This window comes from Castor canadensis, chromosome 10 (genome assembly GCF_047511655.1).
Source record: "Castor canadensis chromosome 10, mCasCan1.hap1v2, whole genome shotgun sequence".
Classification (NCBI taxonomy): Eukaryota; Metazoa; Chordata; class Mammalia; order Rodentia; family Castoridae; genus Castor; species Castor canadensis.
Genome location: NC_133395.1, coordinates 12,229,270 through 12,256,813, shown reverse-complemented (window position 1 = coordinate 12,256,813; position 27,544 = coordinate 12,229,270). Strand labels below are relative to the sequence as shown.

Sequence of the window (27,544 nt, the reverse complement as noted above, 5' to 3'; positions counted from 1 at the left end):
GGGGGAAGTAAGAGAAACCAATGTAATTGTAGTAAAAGCAGACTTGTAGTGAACACTATCCAGTGTTCTGAAAATGCCTGTTACATATATGGCTAGTTTAGCTACTGAGTCCCACCAAAAAGCAAAAATCTAGGCTTACTCTCTCTCCTGTGTTCTTATGCAGAGTGTATAACAGCCACACAACATCAGTTACTGGCCACATGCACACAATAACGACTCTGCAGCACGTAGACCACTCCAATCCCAAATGGTGACTCTGTTAAGAGAAAGCTGTAAGATTTGAGATTATGCCCACTGTCTGACATCAGAAGGTCCAAGCCGTCACGAGATATTGCAGTACCGGCAAATAAACAACACAGAAACTCCTCTATACAGGCACTTATTACTGGAGGCTATAAAACATTAAACATGTGGGTTAAATTGTCTGTCTTGAGAATTCAGAAAAGTCATCAATTAACCTAACTTCTCTACTGGGCATTTAGTATAAATGATGCCAGAAATTTCAAAGTAATTTGTTGTTACTACCTATTTTAGTCCTCCTCACTGCAGAAGTCAGAGAATATTATTTGTCATACAAAAGATTATGTTTAAACTTTGCAAAGGATAATTATATGCAAGCAAATTTGAAGCTACTAGCATATTCTATGGGACTTACTAAAACAAACAAACAAAAAACTAAATTATAGCCTGGCATGATGGTACATGCCTGTAATTTTAGGATTTGGGAAGGCAGGGGGATCTTGAGTTTGAACTCAACCCTTAGGCTACAATGAGTCCCTATCTCAAAAGAAAAATAAAACAAAATAGTATGTAATGGCTTTAAATATTCTTACCACCAAAAATAAAAATTACTGAGGTGATAGATGTATTAACTAACTTGACTGTGGTAATTATTTCACCATACAAAATTGTCACATTATATACTTCATACATTTTTTATTTATCAATCATATCTCAGCAAAACTTAACAAAGAATGGGAGAGAATGGAACAATTTTGTATCGTTCAGAGGGAAAAGAAGTGTTTCTCAGAGGTGCATTAATAAGCATTTAAGCCACTTGAATCAATTTTAATTATTTTCCAACTAACAAATCAGTGGGCAAGAAAGATAACAGAAAATATGTAGAGCAAAGGATTTAATATGGTCAAAAAAATGGATTTCATGCTAACAGAAGCATGACATGACGACCAATTCAATATGTATATTCAGTGATTTGGTTTTACTAATTTTTCTGCATCACAGTGATCCTGGGTTGATATTACCACAAATTTCATCAAAGAATGTGAAGAGATGGACGGTATCTATTGAAACTAGCGCAGCAACCTATGGATCCAATTTCAATTTGGAGATCACATTTACTGTCACATCTTTGAACATCACTTCTAATTTACACAGCTCCTAAGACTGGATGTCTATTTTGACTCCCTTTTGAAATCTAGGTCCCTATCCTCCCCTCCTGCTAATACTGCAACCTGACTCTCCCACTCACCCACAGATGGTCCAAATCAATTACTATTTAAGATGACAAAATTGTATGGCATTTCCACACAATGGAATATCATTCAGCCATACACAAAATACCAATGCAAGATACAACATGAATGGATCTGAAAAGGATTATGCTAAGTCAAGAATGCCAGTCACAAAAGAACTCACATAGAATGATTCCATTTAAATGAAATGTCCAAACAGTCAAACTCATAGAGATAGAAAATAAAATCAATACTTACCTAGAGCTAGGGAGACAGAATGGCGGTGACTGCTAATGGGACCAAAGTTGTTCTAGGGGGTAATGACAATATTTCTAACACATTATACCATCTATGCAAGACCTATAATCTATAATCATACTAATAAAACTAGTAAACCAAACACACTAAAAGAGTGACTTTCAAGATATGTGAATGTAATTAACAGTTTAATTCCATTTTTGGTGTTTGATGTGGACACCTTTTAAGCCTCACCACTCTTCCCCACATCTGGTCACACTGATAAATTCACAGTGGCTCCTTCTTTTGACATGAGCAGGAAATTCAAACGCTTCATAGGAATCCTCACCTCCAAACCTCTCCCAAAACCCAATGCCAGTCTCCTTTCCCTGCCCTCTCAAGCCCTCCTCAGACCTACTTGGACATTGCCTTGCTCTCCCCAGAAAGTCTCATTTTACTAGTAAAACATAAAAACCTTTTCATGTATTCTAGGGATATGTGATGTCATTAGCCTGGACACAGGAAACATTTCAGTGAGTATGGTTGGAGGTATCCACCCTGTTTCTGCAAAGTGGCCAAGAAAATAGATTATGTCTTAATAAAGCTGCTATTAAAATGGGGGAGGGGAGAAGAATGACACCAATGATACCCTCCCTGCTCACTCTTAAGTCTCAGATCCAAATCAGATTATAGGACAGAATACAACCAAGCAATTGCTATAAACATAGCAAGTACCTATTATTTTATACTTCCCAAAAGATCTGTTTAATGCAAAACCATCACCTTGCTTGAAGGACTTAACAATTCCTGAATGATGCCTTGGTCCCACTGCTCAGGAATACACTAGCCACATGACGCAAGAGATCCAGGGCTCCCCTCAGGGTGTGCATTTTAGGTCTGGGAAAGCCTGTATAAGCAGTAAGTCCAGATCGAGATCTGCTGGCCTACTCAGTGGTCACAAGAAATGCAGCCATGCAGCCTGAGACCAAACCAACAGGTCCCCAGCTCAAGACCTGGAACTGACCCATCTGGAGCTATTCCTCCTATCTCTGGCTTCCTCCTTGCCAACTGTCTTTCTGTTTTAAATGTCTGCTAAAAGTCAAATCAGTTTGTCCTTAGTGGATTTACTTATTACTCTCCCAGAGAAAATGTGGATAAAGAAAAATCTGAAGTGACACTGAGAAAGTTTCAAACTGAAATGAATCTGGCATTTCAAACAGAGGTAAGTGTTCTACCTAGGTAAGACCTTGGGTCTACCTCAGAGTCCAAGAAGAAAATGGAATTCTCTCCATTCTACAGAGGATAAAATGAAGATCTCACAGGATGATAATATGCCGTACATGATAAAGCCACATTGCACAAACCTAACTAGGAATCTGGGTAGAATTCAACCTAATATAGTGATACAGTGAATTCTGCTGAGCAAAGAAACATGTAGGCTGGCCTTCCACTGCCTTATTTATTTAATATTCAATCAATAACACCAAATATGAGTATATGACACAGGACTTAGTTATACCCTTTTTTGTACAAAATTAAAATTTTTTCCTAAGTGCTGGAAATCAAATTCAAGGCCTGGTGCAGGTAGGCAAGTGCTCTAGCTCTGAGCTACTCATCAGCTCCCTCCAAAAATTTTTCTTCCCTGAAATTAAGGCTAAAATTGGGGCAATTCCTCTAAAATGACAAGCCCTGAGAATCCAGCACACTCACAGAGTGACCATGTGAAAACAAGTGGACACAACCAACCTGGCTCCGAGGACAAAGGACAAAGGGGAGAGGTCTTCTAAAGATGGCCAGGGTCACTCAAAACAAATGAGACAATCTTTCTTTTTTTGGCAGGAGACCAAGTTAAACAACTTTTAAAATAAAACAGATCTCCAAAAGGAAGAAAAGTTTGGGTTAAGAAGACCATCTTATTTGTCACTAGGAATGTAAAATGGTGCAGCCTCCTGTGGAAAACAGTGTGGTAACTCTTAAAAAAATTAAACAGAATTACCACATGATCCAGAAATTCCATCTCCTGGGATATACACAAAATAAACAAAGTAAGAACTTAAAGAGATGTGTACACCATGTTCACTGCAGCATTATTCACAATAGTCAAAGACAGAAACAACCCAAGTGTTCAGTGGAGGATGAATGCATAAACAAAACATGGGCTACACATACATACAGTATTCAGCCTTAACCCTGAAAGAATTCTGATATATGTTGTAACATGGATGAAACTTGAAGACACTGTGTGTGACACAGAAGACAAATATTGCATACTTCTATTTACGTGAGATACCTAGAATAGTCAAATTCATAGAGACAGAAAATAGAAAGGCAGCAGTCAGGGCTGGAAGAGAGGAAATGGGAGTTATTATTTAATGTGTACAGTTGCACATGGGGAAAATGGAAAATGTCTTTGGAGATGGATGGTCACACAACAATGTGAATGTCCTCAACGTCACTAAGCTGTACAATTAGAAATGTCTAAGAAGTGGACTTTTACTTTTATATACCTTACCACAATCAAAGAAAACAGAAAAAAAGGAAGGAAGGAAGGAAGGAAGGAGGGGAGGGAAGAAAGAGGGGAGGGAGGAAGGAGGGGAGGGAGGAAGGAGGGGAGGGAGGAAGGAGGGGAGGGAGGAAGGAGGGGAGGGAGGAAGGAGGGGAGGGAAGAAGAAGGGGAGGGAAGAAGAAGGGGAGGGAGGAAGGAAAGAAGGACTTTTACTGGGCACTGCTTTCCTATCACTTCTGGAAACAGGTGAGGTGCAAGAACAACCCAGGAGAGTCACTAGTCTTTTCCCCCTCAATCCCTCAGCCCCTCACAAAGAGCAGATAAGCAGGAGGAACAGACTTTACACTGTTTATTTTCTGTTTCCTCATTCCACTTCATACTGACCTCCTAGGAAAAGCCCTTTGAACTACCTACCGTACTATCATAGAAGAAAGATAGCTGGGGATTTAAATGTCTGCTTCATAGACAATTTCCACTATGCTTATTGAGAGCTATAAATACAGAAGAAATCAACAGTTATATGGGTCGATTGACCCCTCAGCTCTGAACTGCAAGCAGTGGCCAAACTTCAATTATTGTTATAGGAGATCATGAAGCAAAATCACATCTTCTGAGGGAGCTCAATTCTTTGACGAGAAACCAATAAACACATAAATGCTGATCCTGTCAAAGTAACTCACTGATTGGCCTTCTTACCTGCCTCCCTGAACACATCTGGAGGGGAAGCTCCAAATGAAGGGAGGCTGAGCTCAAGAAGGACCACGGTGAGTGTAGGACACACCAAGGGTCCAGCCGTAAGTGAGACTAAATGAAGAACAGGAAGCAAAGCAAATGCACACGAGTGTAATGAAATCACAACTGTGACCTCATCTTGGCCCCTACCAGCCTCTTCAAAGGAAATTCTATTTTAGGCATGCATCTGAAAAAATCACTGAACAGCAAAGGATACTGAACGTAAACAATGAAAGAGGTGCACAGAATCAAGCACGTACGAATGTGCGCCTAAAACAGCTCATGTTTTTCAAAGACAGAGTTATAGCTATGGAAAAGTTGTACTCACATGGGAAGAGACAGACGAAAAGTCAAATCTACATACTTCAATTATTTCTATATTACATCTTACTAGCTGTCTTTCCCTGTCATTGTGGTAGTATAGAAATATTGCCTCAACATGAATAAAAATTCTTTGATGGAAAAAAGAAAAACAAAAAGCACTCATAAGATTTTTTTGAGTTTGACATTTTTTAAATTACTACAATTTAGTCACTTTTTCTGTTAGATTAATCAAAAGACAGTAAGAATTACCTCTGTAAAGTATGGGAGAATTTTTTTAAACTTTTCAAACTAGTCCTATGTTTTTGAAAAAGTAGGTGAAAAGCACAAAATAAAATATGTACCCCTCTGTCCAGGAGCCTAGTCATGTCACATGGAAAGAGATGTGTTTATATCTCTGCTTAGAGATACTCATAAAACCTCATTCTTGAGGGGCATAGTGATACACACTATAATCCCAGCACTCAGGAGACTGAAGCAGAAAGATGATGAGTTTGAGGCCAGCCTGGGCTACATAGCAAGACTGTCTCAAAAAACACAAAGAAACAAAAAAACAAAACAACAGCAACAAAAAAACCCTCATTCTTTATCTGACTCTGTTTTAATTTCTTTTACAAAGACCACATAATTCAGAACCTTCATAAGATTCTCTTTTATATACTTCCAGTTGAGTTATTGCTTAATGATGGCTATGTTTTAGAAGACTACTACTTCAATCAAACATTCCTTGGTATGTAAGTAGATTCAATTATGTCAGAAAAGTAGGGTAATTGTAGGAGAAAACACCCTCTGTAAGAACTGGACAGATTACAGATACTGCCATCCCTCCTTGACAATTAACAACAGACAGGAATATTACTTAGCCATAAACAAAAATTGATTTATGACGTTTCCTGGAAAATGGACAGAACTGGAGATCATCATATTGAGTGAGATAAAACAAGCTCAAAAAGCCAAACACCAGATGCTCTCACTCATTTGTGGAACCTAGATCTAAACAATGACAATGATGATACTAATGGGACATGAATGAGAAAGGAGGACAGTCTGAGTGGGATCAACGGGAAAGAGGAAAGGGTACTGAGGGGCAAGGACTGAAGTACACTACATGTACGTGTTCAAAGACAGCACAATGAAATCCACCAACACTGTATAAAAAAGGGAAGGGGGAGAAATACAAATATAATGGAGGGATGAACTTGTTCAAAGTACACTGTACACATGTGTGGATTTACTACAATGAAACCCCCATGCATTACTAACATATACTAATTCAAAACATAATTTTTAAAAGCAGAACCAAAAAAGATGGCTAATAAACAAGTGAAAAGTCACTGAGGAAATGCAAATCAAAGCCACAAGGAAATGCCACTTCAGAACCAACAGATGGCTACAACAGAAGACAGATATTAAGTACTGGTGATCATGTGGAGGAACTGGACCCCTCACACACTGCTGGTGGAAATGCAACACAATTTCCCACACTGGGAGACAGTCTGACAGCTCTTTAAATGGTTAACACAGAGTTACCTACCACCTGGCCCAGCAATTCCACTCCTAGCTAGAGATCTAAGATACGTCCACACAATGTTCTTTTCAGTACAATTCACAGCAGACAAAAGCAGGAAACCCAAATGCCCATCAACGCTGACTAGGTAAATAAAATGTGGTATAAAAATAGAATATAATCCAGCAACAAAAAGAAATGAAGTACGGGTAGATGCGAACACAGATGACTCTCAAAAACATGATGCTAGTGGAAGAAGTCAGCCATGAAGGACCACATATCGTGTCAGTTCAAATAGACAAATCTATGGAGGCAAAAAGTAGATTAGTGGTTAATCTAGAGCTAGGAGCCTGGGCAGGGTGGAGTTGGGGGGGTGACAGGTAACAGCTCCAGCATTTAGTTTTGAGTAATAAAAACCAAATTGTCCTAACACAATGATGGGCATATAACCCTGGATACACTGAAAAATCACTGAATTGTATACTTCATTTTCAATAGGGAGGGACAGTACCAAGATTTGAACTGAGGACCTCTGGGCAAGCCCTCTCCCATTTAAGCCATGTCTCCAGCCCTTTATGCAGTTTGTTTTTGACAGGATCTCTCCCACTTTTACCCAAGTTTGCCTCAGACTGTGATCTTCCTACCTATGACTCCCAAGTAGCTAGGACTATAGGCACGTACCACTATGCCCAGCCCTGAACTACACACAATAAATGGGTGAATTAAATGGTATGTGGACCCTATTCTGATAAAATGGTTTTTTTTTTGTTTTATACTAAGGATATATCTGGGGTACACCCTCACAAAGCTGTATTTCTCTTCAAGGTTCACTATGCTTGATACAGTTATCTTTCCAAAACATATCACTACCTCTAACACAGAAAATTCCCAAAAGCATTCCTGGGACTGTATATGCAGAAGAGAGTACAGAATAGAATGGTAATATGATTTCCTTACCAGGGCCAGTTAAAGCTATTGTGCTTAAATTTTACAGAACACTTTTTTTTTTCATTTTTCTTTTATTATTCATATGTGCATACAAGGCTTGGGTCATTTCTCCCCCCTGCCCCCACCCCCTCCCTTACCACCCACTCCACCCCCTCCCGTTCCCCCTCAATACCCAGCAGAAACTATTTTGCCCTTATCTCTAATTTTGTTGTAGAGAGAGTATAAGCAATAATAGGAAGGAACAAGGGGTTTTGCTGGTTGAGATAAGGATAGCTATACAGGGCATTGACTCACATTGATTTCCTGTGCGTGGGTGTTACCTTCTAGGTTAATTCTTTTTGATCTAACCTTTTCTCTAGTTCCTGGTCCCCTTTTCCTATTGGCCTCAGTTGCTTTAAGGTATCTGCTTTAGTTTCTCTGCATTAAGGGCAACAAATGCTAGCTAGTTTTTTAGGTGTCTTACCTATCCTCACCCCTCCCTTGTGTGCTCTCGCTTTTATCATGTGCTCATAGTCCAATTCCCTTGTTGTGTTTGCCCTTGATCTAATGTCCACATATGAGGGAGAACATACGATTTTTGGTCTTTTGGGCCAGGCTAACCTCACTCAGAATGATGTTCTCCAATTCCATCCATTTACCAGCGAATGATAACATTTCGTTCTTCTTCATGGCTGCATAAAATTCCATTGTGTATAGATACCACATTTTCTTAATCCATTCGTCAGTGCTGGGACATCTTGGCTGTTTCCATAACTTGGCTATTGTGAATAGTGCCGCAATAAACATGGATGTGCAGGTGCCTCTGGAGTAACAGTCTTTTGGGTACAGAACACTTAACAGAAACCTTTTGTCTGGTCAATAACTTTGGCTCATTTATTATGTAAGACAAGGTCTGAGCCTGATGGCCAAGCCATCCATCCCAATTCATTCAAAGAAATTTATTTTGCAAATAGTTTCTGCTGGGTATTGAGGGGGTGGGGGGACAGGGAGGGGGCGGAGTGGGTGGTAAGGGAGGGGGTGGGGGCAGGGGGGAGAAATGACCCAAGCCTTGTATGCACATATGAATAATAAAAGAAAAAAAAGAAATTTATTTTGCAGATATTTTCCCACAAAATTTTCACCTCTGCTTTAACCACAGGCTCTCAAGATCTAAGGAAAAATTGCCATTTGGAGAAAAAGTAAGAGGAGGGATGGAAAGCGATTAATAGTCAGAAAATTGACTGCATTGGGGCCGGTCTGGATCAGTGTGAGAAAGGTACATTTTAAATGTTGAATTTAAACATAAACACTATATAAAGAACACGGTGCTGGATACACCTTTGTTTATGAATATGCCACAGGGGAACCAATTCCTGCTACATGCCAGATACTGAGCACCAAATTTAGTCACATGGTCTCCCTGCATCTCCTGAACACTTAGAGAAGAAAGTTTATAGGTCATCCCTTCACAATGACCATCCTTTGACCTTGTTCCAAAGAAGTAAGAATTTTGCAGAAACCCATCCTCATGGTTCGGGCCCACTGAAGGACTTTAGACAACACTGACACCATGTGGAGTAGGAATGAGAAATCAACCCTAATTAAATCACTGAGTCAGGAATAAAGAAGCCCAAGTTGAAATCATCTCTTTATGCCAGTAGCTTTCTAAGTATTGTCACAATGGATCACATTAAGAAATGCATTTTAAATTCTAAGACAGTAAATGTGGGCAAGATTATATATACCTTTACAACATGTGCTACACAGCGTCTGTATTCTGCAACAGTTTACCAGAGGGAAAAGAAGGCGAGAGAGAATAAATGGTCAGCCTACTAACATGTTTTCAAGACCACTAATTCAACCCAGTGTGTGTACCAGTTAAGAAGCATCTGTTAGCACTTGGATACATCACCTGTGACAGCTGGCCCACTGAATACAGCAGTTGTGAGAAAACATTCTGAAAGAGTCTTGTCTCACGTGATGCAGGATTTGTTTGGAATCAGCTGTCTTCCCCAAGCCAAAGACATTGGTGTAAGTGGCCCTTGTCACTACCACCCTAATAACCTGTCAAAGAATTTTTGCTTCCCATCTCTGCTGGTATAGAGGTTCTGGTTTTAAAAGAAAGAATGCTTCCATTAAAGGGAGACAACAATGTTTTCAGTGACTTGGAAAATGAAACTGTCACTTGGTCATCTGGGACTCCTAAGTGACTAAATCAAGAGGCAAAAGAAGTTACTCGGCCACCTGAGATAAGAGGAAACTGGCTGTTGCTTCCAAAGGATCACGAAGGATGATGGCTTCCTTCCTCAGGGTATCTCTTAGTACTTCCATCTCTAATAATAAAAGTTATGTGGAAACTACAGCAATCCAAACAAGACAAGAATGCTGACAATTCAGACCTTCAAAAGACCTTCAGGTAAAAACCATAGTCAGCTGAGGGAATGGCTATGGGCAAAGAAAGCATGGAATGAACATGAGGAGAAGAAGACAGAAGTGTGAATGACTGCCAGGCAGACAGCATGTGCATGTACTTCTTCCTTGGCAGATTCTCCTCTCCTTCCTCTGTAGCATTTTATACAAGCCCTGTTGACTCTGAACTCTACAACTTAGGCTTTGTGTAACAAACACAATGTTGAAGCAGAACTAAGACTAAATTTAAAGACTAATTTACAAAGACCAGAAATGGATAATATGACAAGTTCCCAGAGAGTTAGGATGACCAATGAGACTTAGTGACACCACATTTTGGGGAGTTGGTGAGAATGTCTTCATTCCCATGTGAAGGGCACTTATGTTCCATTAGGCGAAAGCAGAGTAGGTTTTGTGATGTGGAAGATCAAATGTGTTTAGAGGGTGGGTCTGTATGCTGAGAATTCAAAGGGGTGGGCTGTGCCAGTTAAGAAGCTATTGTCTCTCAGCTCCCAGCCCCACCCTTCCAAACTCAGTCTTGTGATGCTGGCTGGGACTCTAAAACTCACATTTCTGTTTGACCAGTTGGGCCCCTATCGGGCTCAGCCACCAGGAGACACCAGGATAGGCTTGCTCCTTCCCTGATGCTTTCTGCTGGCTTTCAGCACCCAGCATCACCCCAGCAACCATTCTCCCACAAGCAGTAGTTCCTTCTTATATAATTGTTCAATCAGGTTTGTAGGTTTTCAGCACTTACAGAACCAGCCTCATTTCACTCCCTCAGAAACACCAACACCAGGTATCCTGCACCCGCACTTAAGTCTGGGTTTCAGATTTGTGGGGCCTCACCTCCAAACAAAGATTTAATAATATAATCTCATCCCTGTGTCTCCCAGGCCTCAGTGGTTGCTTCCTCCAGCCACTACCTATATGATATCCTAATGTTTGCTTTTTTATCTTTATACTTAATAACGTCTCTCTAGAGTTAACTCTGTTTAGATAATTGGATTGATCTGTGTTTTCTAGGTGGACCAAGACTACCATACTACACTAGGTTATAAACATAGTTTTAGAAAACTAAGATCGCCAAAGAAGAAATGAGGATAAGCAATAAGCACATGGAAAGGTGTCCCACATTAGTCATGAGGCAAATGCAAATTAAAACTGTAATGACATCCTACTACACAGCTATAAAGATGGCTACAGCTTCAAAAGACTGGCCATACTGAGTGTTGGCAAGGATGTAGAACCCTCACATCCTGGTCCAGTTACTGTGGGAAACAGTTTGACAGTGCCTCAAAATGTGAAACAGAGTTACCATATGATCTAGCAATTCCATTCTTTGGCTATCTACCCAAGAAAAAAATGAAAACACATGTCCACACAAAGACTTGTATACAAATGTTTACAGCAGCACTACTCGTGATAGCTAAGGTAGAAAAAACTCAAGCATCTAAGTGGTAAATGAATAAATAAAATGTCTTTTATGGAACCAAAAGAATGGAATACTATTCAGCAATAAAAAGAATGATAGTAATAATACATGTTATAGCATGGAAGAATCTCAAAAATTCTACAGTAAGTGAAAGAAGCCAGATGCAAAAACTACATGTTGAATGTTTGGAAAAGGCAAACCTATAGAGACAGAAAGTAGATGAGTGGCTAACTAGATCTGGGGGTAGGGACTGAGACTAACTGCTAATGGGCAAGAGATTTCTTTTGAGAGTAGCAGAAAGGTTTTAAAATTAGATCATGGCAATGATTGCAGAAGTCTGCAAATTTACTAAAATTCATTAAACTATATATTTAAAAATTAGAATAAATTTTAGGGTTTATAAATATGTCTCAATAAAACTATTTTTGGGTTTTGTTATTTGGAGGGTTTTTGGTGGTATAAGATTTGAACTCAGGGCCTCACACTTGCTAGACAGGTGCTCTACCACTTGAGCCACACCCCAGCCCTTTTCTGCGTTAGCTGTTTTTCAGGTAGGGTCTTATGTTTTGGCCAAGGGCAGGCCTCAGACAGAGATCGATCCTCCCACCTGCACCTCCCAAGTAGCTGGAATCGCAGGTACATGGCACTCACGCCAGCTTCTTCACTAAAATAGGGTCTTGGTAAGTTTTTTGTTCTGGCTGACCTTGAATAACAAGCCTTCTAATCTCTGCCTTCCCAAGTACATAGGATTATAGGTGTGAGCCTCTGTGCCCAGCTAATAAGGTTGTAAAGTAAAAGATACTAGTCTATGTTGAAGGCAAATAAAATAAATCATAATATAAAACCACAGTCCTGGCTGGGCGCTGGTGGCTCACGCCTGCAATCCTAGCTATCTTGGGAGGCTGAGATCAGGACTGTGGTTCAAGGCCAGCCCAGGCAAATAGTTAACAAGACCCAAGACCCCATCTTAAAAATAACCAGAAAAAATGGACTGGAGTTGTGGCACAAGTGGTAGAGCAACTGCTTTGTAAGCATGAAGAATGAGTTCAAACCCCAGTCTCACCACATACACACACACAAAAAAAAAAAAACCCCATAATGCACTGATCTATAAAATGGAACGTGTCTGCACATACATATAACTGCATGTGATGAACACAGCATGCCTAAGATCTAAATGTTTAAAAATAAGTTTGATGTGAGGCATAAAAGAAAAGCCTAGACTGAATGAAAGATGGCTTACTACTTCCAAACAGAACAGATGGGGTACACTAGCATTCAGATCTAGCTGACATCATTAAAGAGAAAGACATCTGGAACTTGAGAGAATTCTCTCTCATATAGAGACTTTTTTTTTCCTTTAGGAATGCCTTTTAACAGAGACTTTGTCAGGGAAGACAAACTGATGATGCCTCACTGCAAAACAGCAAAAGCCTGACTAATCACTGGTATCAAATACATCATGTACATCACTGGAATTGTGCTTGATCCTGAAAACAAACTTGAACTCAAGTAGCATGACAATGTAAAAGGACCTCTGAAGATAGAACCACTCCCTCCACTAGACTGAAAAGTCAAAGACAGGCAAACACTTCTTTTTAAATGGCTAACCCAATTTTTTAATTCATTTGTTGATTCCTTGATGATGAAAAAATGTCTATGCTTGATACAAAGAGTACTAACAAGAAAAATTTATTTTGAAAAGGCTCTTCCCAAAATATCCATGTAAAAATCTCCTAGAGGATTATTAAAAGCATACATTATATAATAATAAATATCTTCTTTCCATAATTGATATTTATTGTTACTTTAAAATTAATTTCTGGTGTTTTTAATGATATAAAATTATTTTCTGCAATAAAATCCCAATTTGTAACTTCGTGCCTGAAGAAAATGTGAATTTAACAGCTATCACTTCAAATGTTATCCAGGAGTTAATTAGGCCATGAGAGACTCTCCCATTACAGATGACATGAGCAAGGCTCAGAGAAGAAAACTGAACTTGGCCAAAGTCACACCACAGGCATGTGGGGTATGAACTACGGTTCTCTGCTTCCAAAGTTCCTGTGCTTTCTGCATGCTTTCTGCATGGCACATTAAATCCTGATAACAATGATGATGATTAAGAGCAGGAATTCAAAAGCATAAAGTATTTGTACATGTAAGTTCTGAAGGAAAATATGACCTTGTAGCTCTTTATTTACTCATATTAGTTCCTTCAAACAGATACAACTCTCCAAAAAATACTTATGACTGCAATGAAGATAAACTGAAGGCGTGACTCAAGTGGTAGAGCTTGTCTAGCAATCACAAGGCCCTTAAGTTCAAACCCACATATCACTCTCTCACACACACACACACACACACACACACACACACACACACACACACAAATACAAATTGATCTGGCTCTCTATTTTGAGACCAAATGCTAGGATCAAGTCTTTTTCACCAACTGAAAGTAGAGGTATAAACCACAGAGCCAAAAGTGTATCAATGAAAATGTTCAGTAAGTGTCAAGTGTTGCTTTTATCATCTCGGGCTCCCTATGGAAATGTCTGAAATAACAAAGATGGTTCATACATGACCAATGTAAAGCTTTGCCTTAAGGGCCTGCTTCATGTTCTACTCAGAACATAAACCTCTCACTTCCATGGAAGGTGAGGAACTACTCCTCCTGTTCCTCATGAGAACCACAGTAAATCAGGGGCTGATGTCACAGCTACCTGCTTAGGACCCTATAAAACACACCTCTGCTGGGAGGGAAGATTGGATTCCTAACTTCCACAAATAAACTCAGGCCATTTCTGGGAAGACAAGCTTCTTAATTTCATAATAACTAAGCGACTAATTAAACCTATTATGAACCAAAGAAATATCTTGATGATTCAGTATTTCCTGGAAAAAACTAATGATGCATTTCCTTCTTTTAAGTAAGCACTCACCAATGTGGGTCACTGGCTGGAAGGCACCAGGAAATCATGGTTTACCTTACCACTTTGCTAAGTGGCTTCAGTCCAAGAAGTGCCAATGAAATGATATACTGTTAAAAAAGATTCTAAAAATCCACCCAAGAGTAAAACAGGAGGAAATTTGATCAGAGTATAATACATGCACGTATGGAAATACCACAAAGAAATCCCTTTAGAATCCACTCAAATATGTGAACCCCTAAAGCTCTTCTAGTTGGAAAAGATACAACTGGGGCTAGCAACTTTTCATCAACCAAAAGAGGAAATACTATAGATTTATTAGTTTATAATAATAGTCATTAGTTTATATGCTGTAAGTTAAATGAACTTGGTATTCTGTTGTCTTTTTCCACTGAAAATACCAAATATGTATAACTTAAAAGGAATTCTGAAAAGTCTGTTTCCAAATATCACAAACTCTTTTGTACTTAGCAACCAGCAAGACTGTCAACCTAAGTAAGTCTTTAATTCAGCAGATGTTTATTTAATTAAAAAATAACAGAAATTAGGAATGGTGAAAATACACATTTCCACAGAAAGCTCACAGCTACCTAAAAATGAAACTTTACATTTCACTTCATTAAACATTTCATAGCATATTTCAGTAACGTAAGCGATCACTGGTTTCTGAAAACAAATGTGCCAGCCACCGTTAACGACTAATTCTTTGCTATGAAAGCTGAAAATCTGAAGACAAAGGCTGCTTTAGCGTATCTGAGCGTATGCAACAGATGTAAGTACATACGGCCATCTTCCTATCCACTGAGAACTAAAGGCTGAAAAACGTTTTGTATTTTCAGTTCCCTAGAGATCATTTCATTCAGCAAGGCCCAGGAGTAGAGAAAACAAAGACGAATGTTCCACCTTGGTTCTAAAACAGAAAATCTACATATGGAAGACAGACTTAGACTGTCCCTGGAAGGGACAACCAAGACCAACATGTTAAAATTCACTAATAACCAGAGCTGTCCTAAAGGAGCATAGGCTGTTTGGGAGGTGTTCATGCACGAGTAAGAACACCAGTGGGTGACAGACATATCACAGTGGCAACTGAACTAATGCTACCAAGGCCCCTCTGGTCCCGCAGTGTAATGGATTCTCCACTTTATGGGCACTGGCTGTGCATGCAATTTCCTTCAGATGAAATGGGAGCTACAGAGTCTTTTGTCATGCCGGTGACCTGAAGGAATGGCACGGATAAGCCATAGCTAATGTGTACAGGGAACAAGTACACATTGCCAAGTACAGCAGGTTACAAGTGAGAACGGTGAGACTGTTAAGAATGACAGGAGCAAAGTCAGAGTACTACTGAGTGCCTGCAGTAGGATCTAGTCCCACATCCACAGACCTCCAGATTAGCACGCTTGCTACTCTACATGCTTCCCCGTCAGGCCCCCAAGAACCTCCTGTATTTTTTGCACACTGATGTGCTGAATAAATAAAAGTTTTATAGTCATAGAAGAAAAAAACAGAACAAAATGCCTAGCCAACCTCAGGGGTCTGCAATATGCCTCTGATGTGAAGACCCAACTTTTTTCTTTAAACCTCTAGTCATGATAGATATTCAAACCAGGTGCTCCATCTAGTGGATGAATGGAAGATCCTCAGAATGAGGGAAATTTAAAGACAACACTATTCAACTCATACAACCCTGAAGTATTCATATGTCATGCCATACCTCACAGCCAAAACAGCAGCAATAAAAAAGGGATTCTAAAGACTGCAAGTTCTGAATTCCACACCTCAAATCCCATAGCCAAAAGAATGGGGGAGGAAGGGAGAAGACAGGAAGAGAAAGAGAGAATAAAGATTACAAGCCTCCAAGAGTCAGGGATGAATTTATTTCAACTGGTTAAATAAACTCATATTCCAACTTTGTTTCCTCCCACGTAATAGTCAGCAAAGCAGTCATTTCACAACAAAGCAAAAGCTCTCCAGGGGCACACACCCTGCAGGTGTGACTCACACCTGACTCTGAAGCTTATGGAGATGTCACAGCACTTGATATGCTGCCTTTACTAATCTTCATCTTGAAGCTGAAGCAGATCTTCCTCTCAAAGAGAAGAATGTGTGAAAGGAAACACTGAAGCTAAGAAGTCAGCCAATGTCCCTGGCTCTGCCACTTTCCGACTGTTCTAATCTTGTGTGAGTCCTTAAACTTCTGCCTTGGTTCCTCATTTGTAGAACATGGACAGTGATACATTCCTCACAAGATGCTCTGAGGAAGAAGCAGTAACAGATGGAATACACCTAACATAACTCTGGAAAGTATGGAATGACTAAGAGGCAACAAGTGGACCTAACTAGCCTCACCCCTCCAACTTATGGACCCTTTCTCTGTCTTCATCTCTAAATCTCTATTTTTAAAAGGTGATTAAGATGACAAGGCAAGTTGCCAGAAGACATGGAGGTGCATAATAATAAGGAACAATAGAGCAACTGTCATTCGTTCAGCACAACCAAACAGGCAATATAAAGATGGATGCAGGAGCTGAAGTGAAGCAATGGGGAGGCCTTGTAAGCCATCCATCAGTCAGTGGAGAGCCACCAGGTTACCCACACCGATCTGTCAAATTCCCACAGTGCTCCAAAACTTTTTAGTCAACCCATTTCCTAATGAATGAAGTAAAATACTCTTAACAAGATGGGCTTCTGCATCTGTGCTCCTGTCTACTGCCTCAGTTTCCTGCTCAGCATGTCAACTTTCACGTATGGATTCACCCAAGACCTATGCTTTACAGCTGAAGAAAGATCAAATTCAGTAACATCATTTATGAACCTGATGCTGTGTCATGACTCTCAAACTTGAGAGAGCAGACTTAATTTAGCAGTAAATGTCCTTCACTCCAATTAAACTCTAAGTACAATGCAATAACAAAATATAAACAAACATGTCAGGAATCACAGCCTGTCTCCCTTACCCTAAAATCTATCTTCCCCGTCTGACGTAGTAATAGAAGTGCTCGTGCTGCTGACTCCCCACCTGAAGACACATTCTCAGCCTCTTTTATGCTAAGGGGTGCATGCACAGCTAAGTTCCAGCTACGTGATGTGGGCAGAAGTGATGGTGTGGACCCAGTCATTCTACTAGATGTTTACCCCAAGACAAACTTAAGCCTACTTCCACACAAAAACCTGTCCACAAATATTCACATAACTGTATGATAACCAAAAGCCAGACACATGACTGATAAACTGTGGTATAAGTGGACACATCAACAAAAGAGAATGAACTTCAGTAGACCCTTGGTATCTGCAGGTGCGTGGTTCCAAGGAGACACCATTGGGGAAAACCCACAAATGCTCAGATGCTTAGAGTTCAGTCCTGTACCATGGATGCTTGATTCACTTTCCCATACCACCACCCAACATCTGCTAAAGACATGTTGCCTTTCAACAAACCTAAAATTTTTGCTTTATCAATTAAATGAAGCACATTTGCCTCTACTTAGCTTTTCAGGAGGCAGAGTTTCACAGAATGAAGGGAAGGAAACGCTCCGTCTATCACACAAAGATTTAAACACATCTGACAATAACTCGGGACTGACTGAGAGCTTCTCCACATCCGCTGGACTGTGTAATATATACACAGCAATTTAAAATTTGTTTTTGGAATTTCTGTTAATTTTTTATTTATTCATTTTCTGATAACACTTGATCAAAACTGTGAAATAAATCTGCAGATAATGCAGGTTTACTTTACTGGCATCTAAAACAACATGGACAGATTTCAAAATTATGCTGAATAAAAAGGTGCAAGATCAAAAAGGCAGGGTTCATACTGTATAGCTCCACTTTTATAAAAACTAATTACAGTAGCGAAAGGTGGATCTCCGGTTACCTCAGGCTGAGTGAAAGGAGTAGGAGGGAAGGATTTACAAGGGCACAGATATGCTCATCACCTTGAACATGGTTTCAAGTATGTGCTGTGTCAGAACAGACTGTGCATTTTACATACATCCAGCCTCATGCATGTCAATTATCCACGACAAAGCTTTTAGGGGGAAAGGGTCTTTATGGAAGCATTTTCACACAACAGACTTTCAGATGAACACTGGCTTGTTTTAGCTTACATCTGTTCAGACTCTAGTTGTCAAACTATCTTAGTCTTCACAGTGAACTGGTAATAATTATTAAGCTGAAAAACTGGATTTATGCCTTTTTTGACTCAAAATAAAACTGGCTTCTGAAAAGAAGAAAGAAGAACTTGCATTCATACTCTGTCCCTTGAAAAACTAGAGGATTTCAGTTTTCCCACGTGCCATTTTTGGCATCTCCCAAGGGAAGCACATTTACACTCAGCACATTCACATGTTTATTCTTTAAAGGGAGATTAAGCAGGGCCAGGGTTCAGCTCGGCAGTGGAGCAATTGCCTAGCATATGGGAGGCCCTAGGTCCATCCCCAGAGCCACAAAACACTTTTTTTTAAAGTAAATTAAGAAAGGAAAGGATAAGTACTCCCTAGAAGTCACTGAGCATTAGTCGATGAAAAAAGATTCTTCTAATTCCTCCTTTATGAGACCTTTTCAAAAACCCAATGAGAAACTTACAATAATAGCTGATGGATGTCTTAGAAACTAAGCGTATTTGCAGCATGGCATTAATAATTATTCTACATCATCCTCTGAATGAATGTAAAACATAAAAAATTAACTTTCTAATCTGTTCTATGTATATTCACATGCTTTGTAGGGAATTTATAAACAAAAATCTGTGCTGTTGCATTTTACTATGTCCAGCATGAAGTACAAAAGCTTTTAGGAAACATTTCATACATTAATTTTAATGCACTTTTTTCTTAAAGGAACATCTGCTTGGAAAATAGATCCAGTAAATAAAATACTTTACTTTTCAAAGTTAAAAAATTATTTCATACATAACAATTACGTTAAGAAATTCTCCAATACATAAGAAAGGAGTCTTAAAAGTCATAACAATCTAGCCCACAAAATAAATCCCATAATTTATGGGTGTTAAAATGGCTCTACAATCTAACTTTTAAATGACATTACTGCCAATCATGACTCATGAGAATAACAAAATGTTCTTCATTTCTTAACACGTAAAAGTTATTTTTAACTACTCTCAAATGAAACTGTGGGAAAATGTCACCAAGACCAAAAACATGGTAGGAAGTTATATTTGCCATACTGACTATCAATACTATAGTAAAGCAGAGTTCACTCTCTGCCAAATGATGCTCTGGGGTTGTCACTCCTTCAACAAGCACCATGCTTACCGTCAACAGAGTGGAGAAGGAACTCATTCCCAGGAGGCTCTCCAGTTAGCGAAGTCTTCTACACAAGTGGTCAGGATGAGCCCATTCTTGATAACAGACTCTGAGTGCTTCTCTTTACTCAAACTTCAGTCCTGCAACCTTTCAGGAGCTGAGCACCACCATCCTTGATCACCAATGTTGTCAGGACCATCTCTGGGAGTTACACCTTTCTGAGTACTGAGAGATCGGAGTCAGACAGCTAAACTCAAGGAGTTCCATTCTACTCCTTACTGGCATGAAATCCTACACAAGTTACTCTTAAATGGGAATAATAATGGCATCCACCTTTAGCACATTAACTACTACATAAATATGAGGAATAACTATACGGTACTGCTATGGACTGAATGCTGTGTCCTCTCAAAATTCATATATTAAAATCTAACCCCCAACATGATGGTATTTGGAGAGGGGAAATTGGAAAGTAACTAGATGAAGAGGGTGGAGTCCTTATGACCACATTAGTGCCCTTAAAGAGGGGACAGGAGAGTGCTTGTTTTATCCATCTCCCTCTCCCTTCCTCCGTGCCTCCCTCCCTCTCCCTTCTGTCCCATGGGAGGGTACAATGAGAAGGGGCCATCTGTAAGCCAGGAAGTGGGCCCTAAAAAGACACTTGATCTGCAGGTGCTTGATCTTGATTTCCAGCCACAGTAATGATGATATGCATATGTGGAGAAACACCACAAATGTCTGTTTAAGCCTCCCAGCCTAAGGAATTTTTATTACAGCAGTCCAAACTAAGTCACTTATTTTAATATTCCACTCTGAAGGAACAACAGTCAGCATGGAAGTACATACTTGTAAGCCCAACACTCAGGAAGGTGGATTCGAGGCCAGCCTGGGCTACATAGTGAGACCTATCTCAAAAAAAAAGGAACAATAATCTATGAGTATTATTTGGATCTGAGTGAAAAGTGAAAAACCCAAAGATATCATACTCAGAAATGTGTAAGTTTCAGGAATATGTGCACATGGAGATTGTGTAAATAAAACATTCTACAGAGATTTAGCAGCAGCATAAATCTTTCATTGATCCTGCAGAATTCAAGCAATCACTCAACAAACATTTACAGAGAGCTCCTACTCTGCTTCAGAAGAAAAAGAAGATCCACAGAGGCAAGGTCTGCCCAGTTCCAAAGGAACCCATGACAAACAGGGTCAGGGGAGATAAGGGTGTGGGAGGCAGGGAGGACACAAATCCTAACAGTGTGGCTGATCAACCCCTTCCTGACTCCTGCTCCACCCAGGATGCCTAAAAAATGCCTAAGCGAGACTGTCTCCCCTGAATGAACAATGTAACCAAAGATGCCTTTATCCCTCTAACACAAACAAGATGGAAACCAGTTTAGTAGCCCATACAGGTGTTCAGAGAATTGGTTTGCTGCCTGCTAGTCATTCTATGAACACCCAGGGTGGCCCCTGTAGAATCCTTTGTCCAGACAGAGGTGTCTAAGAGTCACCGATCAACAGTGTAAGGTTATGGAGAGGAGGGGCAGCACTCCCCCCATGTGTGGGCAGAAAGGAGTACAAGAAGCATTAAGACAGACAGCAGGCAGAACAGGCCATGTTCTGCTCCCACTCTGATAGAGAGAGAGCACACAAACAGGCAAGGAAATGTATTTTCCCCAATTCCTTTTTTTTTTTTTTGTACTGGAGTATGAACTCAGGGCCTCAAGCTTGCTAGGCAGGTGCTCCACCACTTGAGCTATGTCCCCATCACTTTTTACTTCAATTATTTTTCAGATAGGGTCTTGAGTTTTTGCCTGGGCTATCTTAGACTGTGATCCTTCTATTTATGCTTCCTATGTAGCTAGGATGACAGGCATGTGCCACCAAGCCCAACTATTGGTTGAGATGGGGTCTTGTGAACTTTTTGCCCTGACTGGCCTTAAACCATGATCCTCCCAATCTCTGCCTCCCAAACAGCTGGGATTAGAAGCATGAGCACCTGGTACCTCAATTCTTGACACACCTCTGAACTTTTTTCTTTGAGACAAGGTCTCACTCTATAACCCAGGATGGTTTGAAACTCACAATCTTCCTGCCTCAGCCTCCCAGGTATTAGGATTACAGGTGTTCACCCCATACTATCCTCTGTACTTTACAAATGTCCTATAACAAACTAAGAATGACTATATTTCTAAAATGATCATTTCCCAAAAGCGAACACCTAGTACAGGCCACTGTATACCTGTGGTATACTTTCTATGCACCAGGATATAGATGGTGTGTAATGGGTTGGATGGTGTCCCCCAAAAAGATATACCCAAATCCTAACCCCCGATTTTTTTTATGTGACCTTATTTGAAAACAGGGTTTTTGTAGTTATAATGAAAGATGAAGAGAGAAGACCATACCCAGGTGGGTCCTGAATCCAACAAGTTGTCCTTACAAGAGACAAAAGGTAAGATCTAGACACAGAGGAGATGACCACGTGAAAACAGATGGAGAAATCGGAGCGATGCAGCCACAAGCCAAGGACAGCCAGCAGAAGCTGGAAGAAGAAGGATTCTCCCCTTGAGTCCAGAGGGAGCATGGCTCTGACAGATTTTTGGACTTCTGGCCTCTGGAACTCTGAGAAAATAATTTTTATTATTTTGCATACAGGGACTGATTTGATTAATACAGGAAACTGTGTGGTTATAAGAATTTTCTGGAGGCTTTTTATAGGCAGCCATGGTGAATCAGGCACCTTTTTTTCTGTTATAGCCAATAATTTTTACAAGATGCAAAGTAAGCACTACCTCCTTTCTACAAATAGTCACCAATGCATCAAAAGTTAGCAACAAGATGTGATGCGGCTACATTTCCTGCAACTCCTCCACATGTGGTCTTCTCCTACACCTCAGTGCCTCCCACCCAACAAATGTGTAGGCTGAGGACACTGTGCCACCTTCCCCTTCCTGCTTGACAAAATGGTCCTTCCCAGACTCCGAAATAGAAACCATGTGCCCCAATGGACTCGGGTGTCTGGGAAGATGGAGTTGCTATCGGCTGACACAGGGGAGATGTAGGGGACAGTGACTGAGCTTGGGACATGTACTGGAGGTGACTAAGGGACATCTGGGATAGGGAGCCAGTAATCCTGTTGAAAGAGAAAGGAACTTGAAAATACTTTTAAATCTGATTGAAACACATTGTCACAAATGAGTTACTATTCCCTAGGCATTTGCATAGTTAGGTACTTTACATTCAACTGTAGAACAAAAGAGTTGTCATATAAATGGACCAAAGACAGCTTGTGGGCCTAGACTCTACTGCAGACTGTGACCAGTTAGTTCAAAAGCCCCCTGGCATCAAATTCAAACCTTTACACATCCAGTCACATCAAATATAGTCAAACCAGCACATTTACAGCCATTTAGTGTCCTTTACATACCCTGTGAATCCTTCATCTGACAGCATCACCCACTGACTAGATGGAACCGTAAAAGGCCCCGAGCTACTATGGCCTTTCTGTACTCTAACCCAGAGACTCATCAACTAGCCATGGTGGGCCCTCGCCCACCGCCCCCTCTTATTGTCAGCCCCTTCCTTCGCTGTAAGCCTCTGCAGCCTCAGCTCATGAGGGACACCCCTCATGCAGCCCTGTCCCAGTGCTGTCCAATGATCGTATCTTTTTCCTTAGTCAGCTGCAAATCTCATGAACCCCCTAGAGTCACCTCAACAATCCTTTAGGTAAAAGGAAGAAACTGGGGAAGATACTTTGGGTCTTTTTTTGTTTTGGAAATAAAAATTCCCTTGAGCTAACCCTGAGACAGCTGTCCCTGAGTAGGCAGCTTCAGGCTGACCTAGGTGGGCTGTCTCTCTGCCCATGTCTTGGAGGGCTCCTTCTTGCCATCCCTGCCCCAGACCAACAGTTCTACACAGGCTCTCTCCCCCACCTACAGAAGGGACAGCCTGTCCTGTTCCTCCATAGTTCCTCCATAGTCTCGCATCCTAGAACATCAGCCCTCTGGCTTTCCATCACATACCATGTAGGGCCCAGAAGCAAGGGACTTAAGGGCCTTCAGGTATCGGGGAGAAGGGAAGACAGAACACCAGGTATACCAGCTGGACCCAAGAAAAAAGATGAGGCGTAAGAGCAGAGCTGCCAAGATGTCTATATTCCTTATCTATTAAGAGTAAGGGAAAGGAGCAAGGACAGCCCAGAAGGATTATGGGATTGAAAGTAGTTCATGGTAATAATGGAGGAAACCAATTCCTTCACCCTGGATCATCGTATCAATTGCCCTTCCACCCTTGGCCTATCCTCTCTTCGAAACCCTCCGTTACTGCATTTAGGTGACTTCTGTGTTTGTTCATCCCTGCCCCACTGCCTTCTACATGCACCATTACTGTAGCTGGAACAATATTGGTGTGACCATCCCTCCGTGGGCCTCAGAAGAGCACCGCATGTACTGCCTGGCGCCAGAAGCCTCCAATAAATGTTTGCTGAATGAATGACTGTGAGCCACTCACTTACCATTTATATTTAATTACCGTGTAACCCAATTGTGATCCTTATTTATATGACAGATTAACTCTGCTATAAAGTTATCTGCTAACAATAGCTCAGGGAGGTTCGGGCATGGCTTGCTGTCACAAAGCATGTTCAACCGCTCATGCAACATTGCTGAATTTTCACAACTGGAAAGCCAGGCCGACCTTGATTATTCACTGCCCTGATTTTATTAAGCAAATTGATCTTAAGCACAGACACTGAGAGAAGCCACCAGTCAGCCTCCTGTAATTGATTTTGTTGGAATCACTGAACAAGAACCTGCAGGCAATTCAGCAGCAGACAGTGGGTCTTATTTATGTTTGTTCCCTCAGCAGCCAGCAGGATGCCTGGTATACAGCAGGGCATCAATAAGTGCTTATTGTGAAGTTTCCTGCAGCACCAGATGCTTCCTATAGCTGAGGTATCTGAATCTCTATAGAGATGGTAAACCTCCCCCAACCCAGCTAAAAGTCCCAGCGGGACTCACACCATTTAAAAGCACCATACACAGCAAGTAAAAAGGAACAATAGACTATTATTTATGAAAACCAAGATTGCTTCCTAGCTCTGACTTTAAAGTGATACAGACTAACACTATCATAAACGTACAAATTTCCATTTGGAATGCAAAAGCTTAGACCAAAAAGCAACTGAGTTAACTTAAAGGACATACTTTGGGCCCCCATAGAAAATCATTTCCATATTGACAATGGGTTGACGGTAATGGCAATCATTCTCCCCAAACTATAATACAGTGTTTAAACTAGGAATAAAAGTAAAACCAAAAGGACTATCATCTGAGCACAGACACAACTGCTTACCTCCATTCCTCCCTAACTACGTTCTCAGGAGCAGGACCAGATTTTACCATCATGAAAGCAAAAGGCAAGGAACTCCATCATGATTCCAGCTCATAAAAATGTCCCACAAACCACGCAGTAGTATCCAGGCAGAGAGATCTCCCTCCAGAGACTCTGAGCTCACTATGAGCACATGAACAAAAGGGAACCCTGTACACTCTTGGTAGGAATGTACATTACTAGAGCCATTATGGAAAACTGTATGGAGGTTCTTCAAGAAAACTAAAAATAAGCCGGGTATGGTGGTACACACCTACATTCCCTGCACTTGGAAGACTGAGGCAAGAAGATTGTGAGTTTGAGGCCAGCCTGGGATATATAGCAAGAGCCTGTCTCAAAAAAAATTAAAAATATAACTACAGTATGATCCATTGCTACATACCCCTATTAGGTAGGTAGGTAGGTCGGTCTACATATCCACCCACAGAAGAGGAACTCAGCATTATTCACAATAGCCAAGATGTGGTACCAACCTAAGCATCCATGGATGGATAAAGAAAGATAAAGCAGTGCATGTACATAATTGAACACTATTAAGAGTCAAAAAAGAAAGAACTCTCATCATATGCAATAGCACAGATAAAACTGGAGGACATTATTCAGTGAAATAAACCAGGCACAGGACAAATACCACATGATCTCACTTATATACAGAATCTAAAAAATTAGAACTTGCAGAAGTACAGAGTAGAAGGTGGTTACCAGGGGCTGGGGAGATACTGGTCAAAGAAAAAATTTCAGTTAGATAGAAGTCAGTTCAAGACATATATATTATACATGGTAACTCGAGTAAATAACAACATCTATCTTGAAAATAGTTAAGAGAGGAGATTTTAAGCCCTCTCCACAGTGTGAAATATATGAAGTAATCACTAATTATTAGCTGAACTGAACCATTCCACAATGTATATGCATTTCAAAGCACGCACATCATAAATGTATATACTTTCGTCAATTAAAAATACATTACCTCAAAGAGATGCCTGTGTTAATGGTGTGTTAAGCACCATTTTTTTAAACACTGTAATGTCTGTCACTAACTGAACAACCAGGAAATATTAAAGCAAAGACAGGAAAGGCAGGAGCTCTAGTCCCAACTCGGAACCACCACAGACTCAGCAACAGCATGGGGCAAAACCAGCTGAGTGACTTCTGTCACCTGGTATTTCTTCACTGCCAAGGGGGTGGGCACCAACAGGTTTTGCTGTTGGACAAATGCCCGTCCTGGCCTCCATGGCCATAGCACATTACATAACTAAGGCCTCAGCCTTGGTCTTGTCACTTCCCTAACTGAGATTGACAGAGGAAGTAGTTTGTTGGTTTTGAGGTTTTCCAAAAGAGGAAGGACTCTACACCCACTGTGCTAACCGCTGACCCCAGAAAACAACAATTAAAGGGTTGCCCAACTTTTGGGACTTGTCTTGGCAGCAAACACCCCATTGAACTTGGCTGCTTATTAGTAGGTGTACCTGACAGGAAAGTCAAGTGCTCACAGATGGGGAGTCTGAAAGAGCTACTGTGAATCACTACTGTGTTATCAAGTACACACACACACACACACACACACACACACACATACCCCTTCAAAACCTGTTTTATTTCAAGTATTTTCTCAGATACAGATAATTTAATCTACCATTTATTTATTTACTCATTTATTTATTTTTAATTTATTTGTGGTACTAGGGTTTGAACTCGAGGCTTCATGTTTATCAGGCAGGCGTTCCACCACTTGAGTCACATCTCTAGCCCTCTACCACTTATTTTCAAAATTTCACTATTGTATCCAGTTCCTGACCCCTTAACTCTCGTGAAGATATCATCAGAAATATCTCATGCTTAACTTTACTGATGCATTAAAGATACAGAGTATACTTACTGCTGGGTATGTTTCTGAAAGGTCCCTCTTTAGGTTATACTCCAAGACAAAACTCCACCATGAAATGTTCTCTCATAAGGATAATTATGAAGAGACAGCAAAAGTTGGTTGAGATAAGCTTAATCTCTTATATCCCTAATAATTAGTGGACAAAATACTTATTTAAAACAATGCCAATTAGCCTCTAAAATCTCTGCCTTTCTTGCTGGCTCCAATGGATATACATACAGGGAGTAAGAAAAGAAAATGAGCCAAGCCTATTACTAAACTCTTCCCAAGATGACATGTTAATTAAAATACATTCCAACTGATCCTAGAAGTAAAATAGGACCTATTTCCCACTCCATGCCATCCCCCAAAAAAGATACACTCTTGATTCTATAGAAAATACAAACTTTCCAGCCAGGTGTGGTGGCGCAAGTCTATAATCCCAGCTATTTAGGAGGTAGAGGAAGGGGGATTGGGAGTTGAAGTACAGCCCACACAAAGTTAATGAGATCCTATCTCAAAACCAAAATAAAAATG

At 40.4% G+C, this 27,544-nt stretch overlaps 1 protein-coding gene across 8 annotated transcripts in view; it reads right to left on the bottom strand.

Moving 5' to 3' along the window:
- Positions 1-27,544, bottom strand: part of Dock9 (dedicator of cytokinesis 9) — a 260,000-nt gene that overhangs the window by 194,687 nt on the left and 37,769 nt on the right. The window contains exon 1 of one of the 8 annotated variants that reach the window (XM_074043074.1): positions 19,759-20,127. The exons of the other annotated variants lie outside the window; for them this stretch is intronic. Coding sequence (XP_073899175.1) covers positions 19,759-19,785 — 27 coding nt within the window. The 5' untranslated portion in view covers positions 19,786-20,127. Of the gene's footprint in view, positions 1-19,758; positions 20,128-27,544 lie in introns of those variants that run through there. 8 annotated transcript variants of the gene reach the window in all.